This window comes from Dreissena polymorpha, chromosome 12 (genome assembly GCF_020536995.1).
Source record: "Dreissena polymorpha isolate Duluth1 chromosome 12, UMN_Dpol_1.0, whole genome shotgun sequence".
Classification (NCBI taxonomy): domain Eukaryota; kingdom Metazoa; phylum Mollusca; class Bivalvia; order Myida; family Dreissenidae; genus Dreissena; species Dreissena polymorpha.
Genome location: NC_068366.1, coordinates 10606836 through 10621572, shown reverse-complemented (window position 1 = coordinate 10621572; position 14737 = coordinate 10606836). Strand labels below are relative to the sequence as shown.

The following is a 14737-nucleotide window of genomic DNA, read 5'->3' as shown; positions in this document are numbered from 1 at the left end:
ACAAACATATCTCATCTAGTAAGTTAAACGTTGTAGACTTGAGATGTAAGATGTATGTCTGGAACCTTACAGAACATTACAAAACATTAAAGCTATTATACCGTGATGTGAGCAAATTTGTGTAGATCGATATTTTGCATTCATTTGGATACTTTTTGCGTTGCGCTTTAGACAATAATTCTGCACAACGTAATTCTACTCAAAACAGCATATAGATATCATTTTGCTTGAATAGTAATTGATAATGCCAAGCTCTCCGTATAAGAAAAATATAGGTGTTGAAGCTTTAGCATGTGTGAGTTGTTGCAATATTCATGAAAAGTGTTTAAGCTATTCTGGAAGTCATTTGGACAATCTAAAAGTAATACAGTGTCATCAGCATAACGTAAAATAAGACGTTTAAGCCACAATTTTAAGTCTATTTGGTCCTTTAACTCTACAGATCTACACTGACAGAACCGTTCAGATGCATGCAAAGATGCTTGCATATCATGTAGGAACAAAGAAGAGGGAGGAAAGGATTTCTCCATGTCTGATTCCAATTTCTGAAATAAATGTTGAAGAGACAGTGCGACTGTGTGAGATACAGGATTTAAAATTACTATACATGTTTAAAATAATATTTAAATATTTACCATTTATTGAGTTTTTAGAAGCTTGTGCCAGAGATCTACTCTCCATTCCTTATCGACGGCCTGCGAGAAATCTATACATGCACAATAGAGTTTTTGTTTTCATTTTTTAAAGATTTCTATTAAAGAGTGTAGTGTTAAAATATGGTCGCTGCAAGAGTAACCGTTTCTGAATCATGCTTGTTTTTCATCTAGTAGATTGTTATTTTTCAATCTTTGATTTAGTCAAAGACCTATAGAATACATGTATTATATAGGTCTTTGATTTAGTACAGAGGTGAACAGTTTTCCAAGACAGCTTAGTATTGTAAATGATCGATAGTTATAAGGATCATAAGGGTCACCTCTGTTTTTAAAAATTGGGATGTTTGGGGAATAAGTTCAGTTTCGATGATACAGTTAAACAGTTTGCAATAAAAGGGTATTAGGATTTCCTTGGTTAATGTAATATATTCATTAAGAATGTTATATGAAGGACTTGAGGCTTTAGAGTTTTTTTAATGTTATAAATTCAAAGAAGATGCTGGTGGTCTACTACATCGAAGGCAGCTTTTGCATCGAGAAAGGCCATATCAACAGGAATCTCTATGTCTTTGCACTCTCTCGTAACCTCTTCAACGATAAAGGCTGCATGGAGCGGTGATGTATTGGCTGTGAATCCACGTTGATACACACTTTGATCCTGCTCTAGGATTGACACCAGTCTGGCTTTAAGAAAAGTCTCTAATAGTGTTTCAATTAAGGGTAATACTGTTATACCGCGGAAGTTTCTTGCTTCAGTTCTAGATCCTTTAGTTGTAAATACTGGTGTTAAAATACCAATTTTAAGGCTTTCAGGTACCTCTCCACTGATTAGAATGGCATTCAATAACTTCAGGATTGCACTATGAAGTATCTGTCCGCCATTTGTGACACTATCAATTGTTATTCCATAACAATCTGGAGCTTTTCCTTTGTTCAAATGAGAAAATGCTTTTTCGAGTTCTTCAGGTGTGATTGGTGGTACTTCTTTAGCGAGAACTAGATCACTGATATGTCTGTATTCTTCTGCCACTTGTTTATGGTATTCAATGTCAAAGTTATAGTATCATTAGAAAGTTGTGCAAGTTTCTGAAATGGTTCTTAAATCCTTTTGCCACTGAATCTGGACCATTAAAGTTTTCTCCGTCCACACTTAAGTCTTCAATAAAACCCTATTTATTCTTTCTCTTCGTACTAATCAGTTTGTGAAATAATTTTGAATCTCTTGTTCTGGTGTTTATAATGTTCTCTTTATCCTGAGCTGATCTTCTTGCTTGTTCACACCGATATGAGCTCCTTAATACCTTTTTTTGCGGTTTTAAGATTCCTGAATACCAGATTATCTGTGTCTCTCGGTTTACCCTCCAAACACAACAACTTGTATGCTTCTCTCATATCTTTCCAATTTCCTGTGTCCATACTTTAACTACAGTGAGGATTAGATTTACGTTTATTCAGAGATGTGGAGTTGGCTTCTATAGTTTGTTCCATAACTGACTGTCATTAATTTACGTGAACAATCGTGTCTTCAAGATGGGGTTTCTAGCTCGGTGGGGTCTAGCATCAGAATTCTTTTTCGCATTTCATCGGAGTCGAGTTGTGTATCTATTTTGTCCCATTTAACTCTTAGAAGAGAGTTCGACAACGATACTTTAATTGTGTTCGTTTGTGTACGCAAAATTTGATGACGTATACACGAATAGAATCGATCACGAAGAGAGAATAATAATATTTGTTATTTTCTTCAGCACAAACTGACACGATGCTTCTCTAGCTAACGCTGGATTAGTTAGTTCGTGAATTTACCGGTTAATGCACATTATATCTAGTGAATGTTATTCAGTTAACAGTATTTTCCGTCACAAGCACTTTGAACATTGAATGTTACAGCTCTTTCATGAGTCTTTGTCAATCCATATCCTCACACAGCACTGACGAATCTACGTAATGTCAATAGTGATTATCGTTAATATTTTGACTAAATGTTGTAATGACGTATGTTGAACCATTGGCAAGATCTTCTTACACAACGTATCACACGTTCTTAAGTTTTCTATTCAAAGCAAACCATCTAAAAATACATTTGTATTTATCAGTCATTAACACACCTAACCGAATAAAAATTACAAGCGAATAAAAATTACAAGTTCTGTCAATTTCACATGATGCATATATGATCTAGGTCTTTTGCAGTTTACTTGTTATAGCTGTCACAATTGAGGCTTGTTTTTTAGCATCTATCTTGAATAGCTTGTTCAGACTACAGCTTGGGAAGACAGTTTGTCACGTTTAAGTAAGCCTCTTGGTAACATTTGCCTAAAATGATGCAAGAAAAAAAAATTGCCAATGGCAATGTTAGATAATTTCAAAATGCGTGCATAATAAGGCAGGGATTTTGCTCATTTGAAATTACAGACTGCCTTTATCTTTTTTAGCATAAAATGAGCGCAAAGCAAAGTACATCAGGGACAAAGGCACGCAGTCAGATGGCCTCTGTAGCTGCAGCTGCCATTTCAGCAGCAGGTAATAGTTATGAGAGCATAAAGATTGCTTGGGATTTTTGGAGTGTTTATGGTGTATTTTTTCCATCAGTGACCATATCTATACGCTTACTTACTTGATTTCTAAGTGTGGATTATCATTTATTCAGTACATATGAATTTTTAGGGAATTGCAGGTTTCATTTAATTAAAGCAAGTACAGCATTTAGCAAACTGAGTTAAAGCAAGATATTTTTCAGATGCAATATTTTAAAACATAGAATGATTACATTGCAACTCCAATATATCAGGCCGATATATCACGGATGTCCAATATATCGCTAGTCGGCTGTGGAGCCCATTTTTTTCACCCACTTTAATTTCTGTGTATTCTGACATTTTTAATAAATCCAGTTTGGTCCTGATTGTTTGCCTTCATTGTGCATCACATTCACGCCTGTGTACTGCGACAAACAAAAATTCCACGTGCCCAACATCAAAGGTAATTGTGCGTGTCACCTTTTACAACATTCTCTATTGAATTTACTTTGAAGGGACATGATGCCAGCTGTCAATCACTTTCATCTTGGTAATTGTATCAGCCAATCAGTGCTTAGGCTGCCAAATACACACAGTACCCAGGTGTATACATTAACTGTTAATGTCACACAGCAATATACTGACCTGTCTCAACAAGCTGTGCACGTTAGATACATCATAAACCACATGTTTTTAATTTAGAGGAACATTTTGCGCATTTTTTTGCACTACCGATTTTTATCCAAAGTTACAGATCTTAAGAGTGAGTTGTCTCCCATGCGCTAAAATTTTTTTATTCAGACTTTAAATATTAAAGCCCATGCTTTCCACGAGAAAGAATGATGTGATATTGTACATGCGGTCTTATTTTTGCATGCATGTAATTAGTTAGGAAATACATGAGTAGTGTTAATTTGTGGCTAGATTTTTTTCATCTTTTGTGACAAATAAATATTGGCAATGCTTTTCTGTCATACATGTACATGCATGAATGACCTGACAAGTAATATCGTATTGCAATCTGTTTAACCCTCACATGGCGATATAATGGAGTTGCAGTGTATTTTTAAGTGTATTGAGAACAAATCTAATCAAACTCCCTTTTTAAATCTGCTCTCTGATTGGTTAAATCAAATGTAGCACTGCAATCTTAGCCAAATGCATAATGCATTTGAGATTTAATGTTTTCTATGTATCAAAAAATATTTACTAAGTGACTTTATTCAAAGATAGTTTTTTCTGCTGCACAAAAAGGGTATCAAATTTAGCAAAAAAACAAACAAAAATGTATTTGTTTATGGTTATAATAAGTTGCTTGCATGCTTTCTTTCTATGAGTTAACTTGGTGACGATTTATGATGTACATTGACAGACATTTAAAATCACAAATTAGATGAAAACTTTAATGAATTTCCTAACCTTTGGTTAAAATTTAAGCTCAATTTGTTTGCTTATGTATGATTGAACTAGAATAGCTGTATACAATTTCTCATTTGTTTTTTGGGGGGTGACAAAAGTATCATTATACATTGAAAAACTAAGTTTTAATTTATAATTTGTGTCTAAAAAAGTTAATTTATGTCCCCAAAATTTAAGACCTGTGTGGCATTTGTCTCACTTTCTATGATACCTTGCCAGAACACTTCATGCAGTTTACGCAGCCTGTACTTGAGAAATAAAAACACCAAATAATTCCATAGAATCATGTCATACTGATTTGTTAATATTAAAAGTTGGTGTAATTTGTGTTTGTAGGCAATGGAGCTATGGACCTGGCGAGCTATTTCAAATGTCCAGCATGCTTTGACTATGCTCTACCTCCAATTATGCAGTGCCAAAGTGGACACATTGTGTGCAAGAGTTGTCGAACCAAACACACCCTGTGTCCCACATGTAGAGGACATATAGGTAACACATTTCAATTTTACTCTTTATTTGCATATAATTAAACAATGATAAGGAATATGTAAATCAGCTGTTTGCCATAAAAGTCAATTGAATTGCTCTAGAGTTTGCATTTTTGTATGATAGAAAGATACAGAAATTATTTGTGTTATGCCATAAACATCAGTTCACCACCAATTTGATGACTTATAATGACATGTAATTTCTGTTATTTAACAGGCAATATTCGCAATCTGGCCATGGATAAAGTAGCAGCTACTGTAAACTTTCCTTGTAAATATGCAAACAACGGCTGCCCTTGTACCCTATTGCATACAGAGAAACCTGAGCACGAGGAGACCTGCGAATTCAGGTACTAGACATTGTTATAAACTGCTTTATAAAATGGATCAGTCTTGTATGTTTTTGAGTTGTTCAGGCTTTAAAAATGTGTTCCAAAGCTGCTTGCCCTGCAGGATGAGTATGCCTGACAATATACTTACCCAGTTTCATCTTTTTGCCCTACATTTTTGGAAAACATCATTATTTAAATTATATAAGCAACCAGGACCTTTTGATCAAAAGACATAATTGATTGACAAATTATGTTGGTTAATTTAACTTCTGTATTTATTATGAATTGTGCCCTATGTTGATAATTACAAAACTATGTTAAAATTCAATTGATTGATACAAATATACCAAAAGTAATTTATCTAACAGTATACATCACGGTATTAACTAGAAATAATTGAGGAGATTTAAAGCCTTGTCATCCACAAGTCTAGCCCATTTCACACAGCCAAATTTAAAAATTAATTTACTATGCCCATGATGGCATTGATATTGTCAAAACCAAAGTTGTCTCTCTTTGTGCACATAAATTTTGTCCTTAGGAAACTTATATACTTTGTGTTTTTTTGGGGCAGGAGTTTTGGCACTGTATAACTATTTCAAAACCAGTAAAAAGCAATCCCCCTGCAGTTCTGTTGCAGTGTTAAGATTGCAAAATCTTTATTTGTAATGTAAGCTCTTTTCCAAACAAAATCATATAACTTGTTTACTGAACTTTACATAACCAGATGTGTGTTGCAACATACATGTACTTAAATGTGCATTATTCCACTATAAGCTCACCTTAGCACAACATGCTCATGCTGAGTTATTGTAATTGCCTTTTTGCCGTTTTTATGTCTTCCACCACTATAGTGGGGGACAAATTGATTTTGCCCTGTCTGTTGGTTTGTTTGCCCCAACTTTAACATTTTGCAATAACTTTTGCAATATTGAAGATAGCAACTTCATATTTGGCATGCATGTGTATCTCATGGAGCTGCACATTTTAAGTGGTGAAAGGTCAAGGTCATCCTTCATGGTCAAAGATCAAAAAACAAATCCAAGGGAAGTAATAAGCTTTAAAAGGAAATAATTATCTGGACCTGCCAAATGATAAAAAAAACTATTTGCCTTGTGAAGGATCTAGAGGCCTTTTTTGTCATATATTCATGAAACTTTGTTCTCTGTCCAGTTTGAAACTAGGTTGCATGTGGTAAAAAACTAGGTAACTAAGTCAAATTAAAGAAAAAGCTTGGAATTACTTCAGAAGTCACTTTTATTGCACATGCATCATGAAGCTTGGTGCAAATATTTGTTATATTTGATGTCTTCACCAATTTACTTTTGGTTCCGCTGGTCCATTGTATTACAAGGCTGCCATTTAGCATGTATGGCTTACATTTTGCCATTTATGTTACTTTATTCAAACCAGTTGAACACCGAGAAGTCAAATTTGTTTAAACAATAATTATAAAATTGGCTCAGACCATTAACAAATTCTTTAAGAATGATAACTGGGCTGAGTTTGAAAATGAATGTTGGTCTACAAAAACATGGCTACCAGGAGTTGTTGCAGTTTTCCTGAAAGTAAATTGTGTAACCTTGTGAACTTAATAAGAACAATTAAGTTCCTTGGGTCACAGGTGAGCATCCTAGGGTAGTGGACCCTCTTTTTCCTCAAATATACCTTAGATGCCTTATACCAAAAATACAGATGCAGTTTTTTGGCAGGATTGGAATCAAATCCTTTGGACACATTTTCTCTTGCAGGCCCTATTGCTGCCCTTGTCCCGGTGCATCCTGCAAATGGCAGGGAGGCCTAGAACATGTCATGCCACATTTAATGTCCTCACATAAAAGTATCACCACTTTAAATGGTAAGTATTATAGAACATGCATGTCATGTCACATTTAATGTCCTCACATAAAAGTATCACCACTTTAAATGGCTGGTAATGTTGAACATGTCATGCCACATTTAATGTCCTCACAGAACAGTCTCCACTCTAAATTGCTGGTAATGTTGAACATGTCATGCCACATTTACTGTCCTCACATAAAAGTATCATGATTCTAAATGGTAGGTATTGTGGAACATATCTTGCCACATTAAATGAACTCACATAAAAGTATCACTACTCTAAATGGTAGGTATTATAGAACATGCATTTCTTTGCCACATTTAATGTCCTTGCATAAAAGTATCACAACTCTAAATGGTTGGTATTGTTGAACATGTCTTGTCACATTTAATGCCCTTGCATAAAAGTATCATCAATCTAAATGGTAGGTATTGTAGAACATGTCTTGCCACATTTAATGTCCTCACATAAAAGTATCATCAATCTAAATGGTAGGTATTGTTGAAAATGTCTTGCCACATTTAATGTCCTTGCTTAAAAGAATCATCACTCTAAATGTTAGGTATTGTAGAACATGTCTTCCCACATTTAATGGCCTCACATAAAAGTATCATCACTCTAAAGGGTAGGTATTGTGGAACATGTCTTGCCTCATCTTATTGCATTTAGGGCCATCCAGGTCATGTTCAATATCACTGTTACAAAAAAATACAAAAGAAAAGGAAAACAGTGTCTGCTTTTTAACCTGATTTGGATTGAGGTTTTGTACGATATTGTGTGTGAAGGTACCTATGTAACATGTAGATAAAGCTTGCTATTGCACAGTTGATAACATAACAAGTGAATTAGTTATATTGGCAAAATATTAAAAACTGCCTCATGGCAAGGATTATGTTTTGGTAATAAACTTGTATTGTGCATGGTTTCAGGTGAAGACATAGTGTTCCTAGCCACAGATATCAACCTACCTGGTGCAGTGGACTGGGTGATGATGCAGTCATGCTTTGGTCACAACTTTATGCTGGTCTTAGAGAAACAGGAGAAGGTTGAGGGGCAGCACATGTTCTATGCCATAGTGCAACTGATTGGCACTAGAAAGCAGGCAGAAAACTTTGCATACAGGTTGTCCAAAGCGACAGACCAGATTTTATTTATTTTTACCCTTTTTTGCGTTAAATACATGCATGCATTTCAGTGTTTCCTTTTATAAAGAATGGATGTCAGTACTTATTTTAATATGTCTTTTGGATTGCCATAGTGCATAAGGTAATGTGAACATGCAATTCTGCAAAAGGTGTTCTGTTACGGTTTGGGAACTGTGTCTGTTTTAAATGTTCTTCATATATCCCAAAAACTAAGAGATTTGTTATGCGACCAAGGAAGGCATAAAGTAATCACATTCAGATCCGTCCTTCTCTGTTGGTCCGTCAGTTTGCCCGGGTTTTATAACTCTGGGAGTTGAAGGGACTGAAATAAAGCTTAATGTAATGATAGAGGGCTTTGATGGGGAAGTCCAGGGTACAAGCACCATACATCTCAGTTAATGATATGCAGAGTTATTGCCCTTTTTTAAGTGTTCAAGTTCAAAGCATAACATCCTTAGTGTTGAAGGTATTTAAATAAAACATTGTACATAGATAGAGGGCATTTACAGAAAGTGCAGTTTACATGATCCACAACTATATTGACAGTATTTTTTCAGTAATTTCCCTTTGTTTTTGCAAAGTTTTTTTTTATGAAATTTAACTTTGCAAGTATTAAAGGTAATACGATTAATATTCATTTAATGAATGATGGTTTACAGAGAAAAATGGCAAGTTATAACACCATAAGTCTTCCAGTATTACAGAGTTTTCTCCCTTTTTTTCTAGTGTTTGGAGCATAAATTCATAAGTACTGAAGGAGTATTTCTCTATAAGTATTGAAGGGTAACTTACTCATGTTACGTTGAGGAACACTAAGTAACAGTACAGAGAAATATCATAATCATTACTCTTTCTTCAGTATTAGAAAATCATTATCATTGTTATTCCTTAATTTTCTTTTTTTTTTAAATAAATAAATAAAACTTGTCTGTTTTTACATACTTGGAAATCAGGACTACACATAACGGAAAAATAAATAAGAGAAATTGTTTTTTCTGCTAGGAATGATACTCGTATACAATATTTCAATTGTCGTCCATTGTCATTCTCTATCTTGGTTACAATTAAAAGCAACATTTTTTATCCAATTTTGATATAAGTTGGTCAGAATGTTTATCTTGAGTATATGTAGGTCACATTTATAACTCAATCTTTAGGAAACTTGGTCATATTTTACAACACTGTCCTATTATTCTCTATCTCTAATGCTGGTGTAATTTTGACTAATATTGATTGCAGACTAGAGCTCAATGGTCCGCGACGGCGACTGACCTGGGAGGCCACACCACGCAGCATTCATGATGGCGTGCAGTCGGCCATTAGTGCAAGTGACTGTCTTGTGTTCGATACTAACATTGCACAGCTGTTTGCAGACCATGGCAACCTTGGAATTAATGTCACCATCTCAATGTGCTCTATGACTTGAAATAGCGGGAGCCCTGTAGTTTTGCATACTATTATTTGTTACTTATCTCTCTAAGGTGGGTATTTACAGCTGTGCGCTCACTGTTTTGTTAAAGTTCAAAATTCATCATGTTTTCTGAAACTGATGTCTGCGCTTTGAACCCATGGAGAAATGTAACAATCCACTTTATAAAAGAAGATACTGGGGTTTTATTAAGTTGATTCAATATAATAAAGATTGGACATGATATGTCACAGGCTAACAGGATGTCCCTTCATTGCTCCGTAGTTCAGGATAGTGTAAAAGCCCAATTACATTTTATTCTGTAGGAGGCTCAAACCAGTGCATTTTTTTAATGTTTCCTGTGCAACCTGTTTAGTTGAGACAAAATGTCAATTGAACAAGTATCAAATTATCATAAGATACTGCCAGTTATTATCAATTCAACGCGTATAGATATATACGCTATAAAAGCTCATCTTTGCTTGCATACATGATTGTGTCAATGAGATCTATCAGATAGTATATTTCAGAAGTAATGTTTAGAAATGATCCTATCATGTTTATGTGGAAAAACCCCTGAAATAAGCAAAGAGAGGGCCTTCTACCAACCTCTACCATGCTGTCATTAACAGATGTATCCGCCCCTTTTTCTTCGCCTGCTAGCTGCCTTTTGGCATCTCTCTTCGCTATCACATTTTTATGCCTCCTTTGAAGAAGAGGGGGTATATTGTTTTGCACATCTCGGTAGGTCGGTCGGTCCGTCCGTCCACCAGATGGTTTCCGGATGATAACTCAAGAACGCTTAGGCCTAGGATCATGAAACTTCATAGGTACATTGCTCATGACTGGCAGATGACCCCTATTGATTTTGAGGTCACTAGGTCAAAGGTCAAGGTCACAGTGACTCGAAATAGTAGAACGGTTTCCCGATGATAACTCAAGAACGCTTACGCCTAGGATCATGAAACTTCATAGGTACATTGATCATGACTCACAGATTTTCAGGTCACTAGGTCAAAGGTCAAAGTCACAGTGACTCGAAACAGAAAAATGGTTTCCGGATGATAACTCAAGAACGCTTACGCCTAGGATCATGAAACTTCATAGGTACATTGATCATGACTCGCAGATGACCCCTATTGATTTTCAGGTCGCTAGGTCAAAGGTCACGGTGACTCGACACAGTAAAATGGTTTCCGGATGATAACTCAAGAAAGCTTACGCCTAGGATCATCAAACTTCATAGGTACATTGATCATGACTGACAGGTGACCTCTATTAATTCTCAGGTCACTAGGTCAAAGGTCAAGGTCACAGTGACTCTAAATAGTAAAATGGTTTCCTGATGATAACTCAAGAATACTTAGGCCTATGATCATGAAACTTCATAGGTACATTGATCATGACTGGCAGATGACCCCTATTGATTTTCAAGTAACTAGGTCAAAGGTCAAGTTTACAGTGACAAAAAACATATTCACACAATGGCTGCCACAACAACTGACAGCCCATATGGGGGGCATGCATGTTTTACAAACAGCCATTGTTATATCCAGTCTTTGACATTTGTAGCTCCAGGACTGACATTTTTCTACTGGATTTCTATTGAGTTTAACTCAATATCAGTACAGTTTGTGTTACACGGTTGATTCTACATCAAACTTACTAAAGACTTACATGCATTGTTACTTGATTTCATTTTAAGGAAAAAATGCTTTAAGATATTTCAACAAATCTATATATGATAGTATTGTTCAGGAAAGTTAAGTTGTATGATTGTAAAACATTTTAAATGATAAACCTCGTTATCACAGTTTTTTAAATGTTTAATGTGTAGTTTTTTAATTGAATAACACAAATTATTTAACAGCCTAGACAAATGTGCAATTGTTGTTCTTAATTTATATATATTTTCAACATCTTAAAAAGAGGCAACTGAATAAACTTTACTGAACTCAACTGCAAGAATAAATTAAGTGTTGAATGAAGTAATTTTAAGTGTACTACATATGTTTCAGAAAAATTGATTTCTGAATGTTATCTTTAATTTTCATTTTTATGCTCCCCCAAAAAACTTAAGGGGGAACATATAGTCGCCGCTTCGTCTGTCCGTCTGTGTGTCCGTCCGTGCAAAATTTTTGTTCGGGCTATTTCTCAGCAACTAATGACCGGAATTCAATGAAACTTTATAGGAAGCTTCACTACCAAGAGGAGATGTGCATATTATCAGCAGCCCTTTGAAATTTTCCATTAACTGTACATATAGTGCAATTCTTGTCCGGGCTATTTCTCAGCAACTAATGACCGGAATTCAATAAAACTTTATGGGAAGCTTCACTACTAAGAGGAGATAAGCATATTATCAGTGGGTTGTGGTTGGATGATTTTTCACAGAGTTATGGCCCTTTGAAATTTTCCATTAACTGTACATATATTGCAATTCTTTTCCGGGCTATTTCTCAGCAACTAATGACCAGAATTCAATGAAACTTTATGGGAAGCTTCACTACCAAGAGGAGATGTGCATATTATCAGCGGGTTCTGGTCGGATGATTTTTCACAGAGTTATGGCCCTTTGAAAGTTTCCATTAACTGTACATATAGTGCAATTCTTGTCCAGGCTATTTCTCAGCAACTAATGCCCGGAATTCAATGAAACTTTATGTGAAGCTTCACTACCAAGAGGAGATGTGCATATTATCAGCAGGTTTTGGTTGGATGATTTTTCACAGAGTTATGGTCCTTTGAAATTTTATGTTAAAAAATTCTTGTTCCCCCAACTACTGTGCCCTCAAGACGTTTCCTTTTATCTGAATATATAGTGCAATATTGTGACAAAAAAAACTTTGGGGAGCATCACCTGTCTCCGACGGTTTCTTGTATTAGAAATGTAATCTATCTGTTATCTATATGTGCATTATGTTCAATGATTGTGTCTTTGTGGTTATCAACGCTTGTGGTAGATTTTATATCTGTTTTGTTGCATGATTTGTGATGAATCTTTTATATTACAAATGTGGAATTACTCTTTTTTATTGTTAAAATACTATGACATAAGTGGTAAAAAGTTTGAGTTGTTGGTAAAGTAAAATTAGTTTTTCAGAAGCTCTTGTGAGGTAACAATGCACAATTGATGCTACTGGTCACATGGTACTACATGAACACAAGTTGTGTGTAACTCATCACCGCTCGTTGCTGACTGCTGTTGCCATATTGGAGATAAATAATGTCTATAGTTTCTGAGATTTTTCCACATGCTTACAAAATAAAAGTGTTTTAGAAATAACTATGTGAGGACTTTAGAAATTATATATAAAAGTGATAAATAAATATATATATTATATTGTTTAATACAATTCGAATCATCACATCTTTTTACACATTTTAAAGACATGTTTCCTCTTTGAAGAAACATGTTCTTAGTAATATCTGTATATCAGGTCTTATATATGTCACATAATGTGTGTTTAAGTATTTGTTTAAAACAATTGAGTTGAAATGTGCTTTACACTGTACTTTGTTATGACGCCACTGTGGGAAGGTACATCTTGAAGTCATATTTGTTTTTATGCCCCCGGTAGGGTGGCATATAGCAGTTGAACTGTCCGTCAGTGTGTCAGTATGTTTGTATGTCAGTCAGTCTGTCAGTCCGTCCGAAAACTTTAATGGCCATTACTTTTTCAATATTGAAGATAGCAACTTAATATTTGGCATGCATGTGCATCTCACAGAGCTGCACATTTTGAGTGGCGAAAGGTGAAGGTCAAGGTCATCCTTCAAGGTCAAATGTCTAATATATGGCGTCTGTCAATCCGTTCAAAAACTTTAACATTGGCCATAACTTTTTCACTATTGAAGATAGCAACTTGATATTTGGCATGCATGTGTATCTCGTCGAGCTGCACATTTTGAGTGGTGGAAGGTGACTGTCAAGGTCATCCTTCAAGGTCAAATGTCAAATATATGGCGTCTGTCCGTCTGAAAACTTTAACATTGGCCATAACTTTTTCAATATTGAGTAGCAACTTGATATTTGGCATGCATGTGCATCTCATGGAGCTGCACATTTTGAGTGGTGAAAGTTGAAGGTCAAGGTCAAATGTCTAATATATGGGGTCTGTCCGTCCGTCCAAAAACTTTAACATTGGCCATAACTTTTTCACTATTGAAGATAGCAACTTGATATTTGGCATGCATGTGTATCTCATGGAGCTGAACATTTTGAGTGGTGAAAGGTGAAAGTCAAGGTCATCCTTCAAGGTCAAATGTCAAATATATGGCGTCTGTCCGTCTGAAAACTTTAACATTGGCCATAACTTTTTCAATAAAGAAGATAGCAACTTGATATTTGGCATGCATGTGTATCTCATGAAGCTGCACTTTTGAGTGGTGGAAGCTGCACATTTTGAGTGGTGGAAGTTCAAGGTCAAGGTCATCCTTCTAGGTCAAAGGTAAAAAAATTAAATGATTTCAAAGTGGCGCAATAAAAAGCTGCACATTTTGAGTGGTGGATGTTCAAGGTCAAGGTCATCCAAGGTCAAAGGTCAATTTAAAAAAAAAAAATTCAAAGCGGCGCAATAGGGGGCATTGTGTTTCTGACGAACACATCTCTTGTCTTTTACAGATTTGTAAATATTCAATTATTAAAGTGAAATAAAATGAGCTTCCAAAAAGCTCCAAAGATACTATATGTACTATTTTGTTGGAATATTTACCTTTAGCTTGGTCATAAACTGCCTCAAAGCATGAGTTCTACAATGTTTTACACGCTTATTCATACTGATTACCATATTGTAAATTGCATTCTTGTACATCAATTCAAATCCATTTCAATATTAATCAAAGTACTGACAGTACTGGTTTGACGATGTTTTTGAAAAGGATGGATATAAAAGCATCAATTTAAGTTTATTTACATCACCACAATTGC

At 35.2% G+C, this 14737-nt stretch overlaps 1 protein-coding gene across 7 annotated transcripts; it reads left to right on the top strand.

The window, feature by feature from the left end:
* The first annotated feature begins 2323 nt into the window (after window positions 1-2323).
* LOC127853453 (E3 ubiquitin-protein ligase SIAH1A-like) lies at window positions 2324-14495 on the top strand. 7 transcript variants are annotated; one of them, XR_008036614.1, is made up of 8 exons: window positions 2487-2609; window positions 3089-3176; window positions 4928-5080; window positions 5297-5429; window positions 7163-7269; window positions 8184-8376; window positions 9639-10701; window positions 11118-14495. XR_008036614.1 is itself a non-coding variant. In XM_052387995.1 (7 exons), the coding sequence occupies exons 2-7, from the start codon at window positions 3095-3097 to the stop codon at window positions 9823-9825; spliced, it is 855 nt and encodes a 284-aa protein (XP_052243955.1). In that variant the 5' UTR covers window positions 2324-2461; window positions 3089-3094; the 3' UTR covers window positions 9826-14495. The 7 variants fall into 7 exon arrangements, 4 of the variants coding, with proteins under 4 accessions (XP_052243955.1, XP_052243956.1, XP_052243957.1 ...); XR_008036613.1 differs by having other exon boundaries at window positions 9639-12176; window positions 12515-14495; XR_008036615.1 differs by having other exon boundaries at window positions 9639-13588; window positions 13902-14495.
* The last annotated feature ends 242 nt before the right edge of the window (window positions 14496-14737 follow it).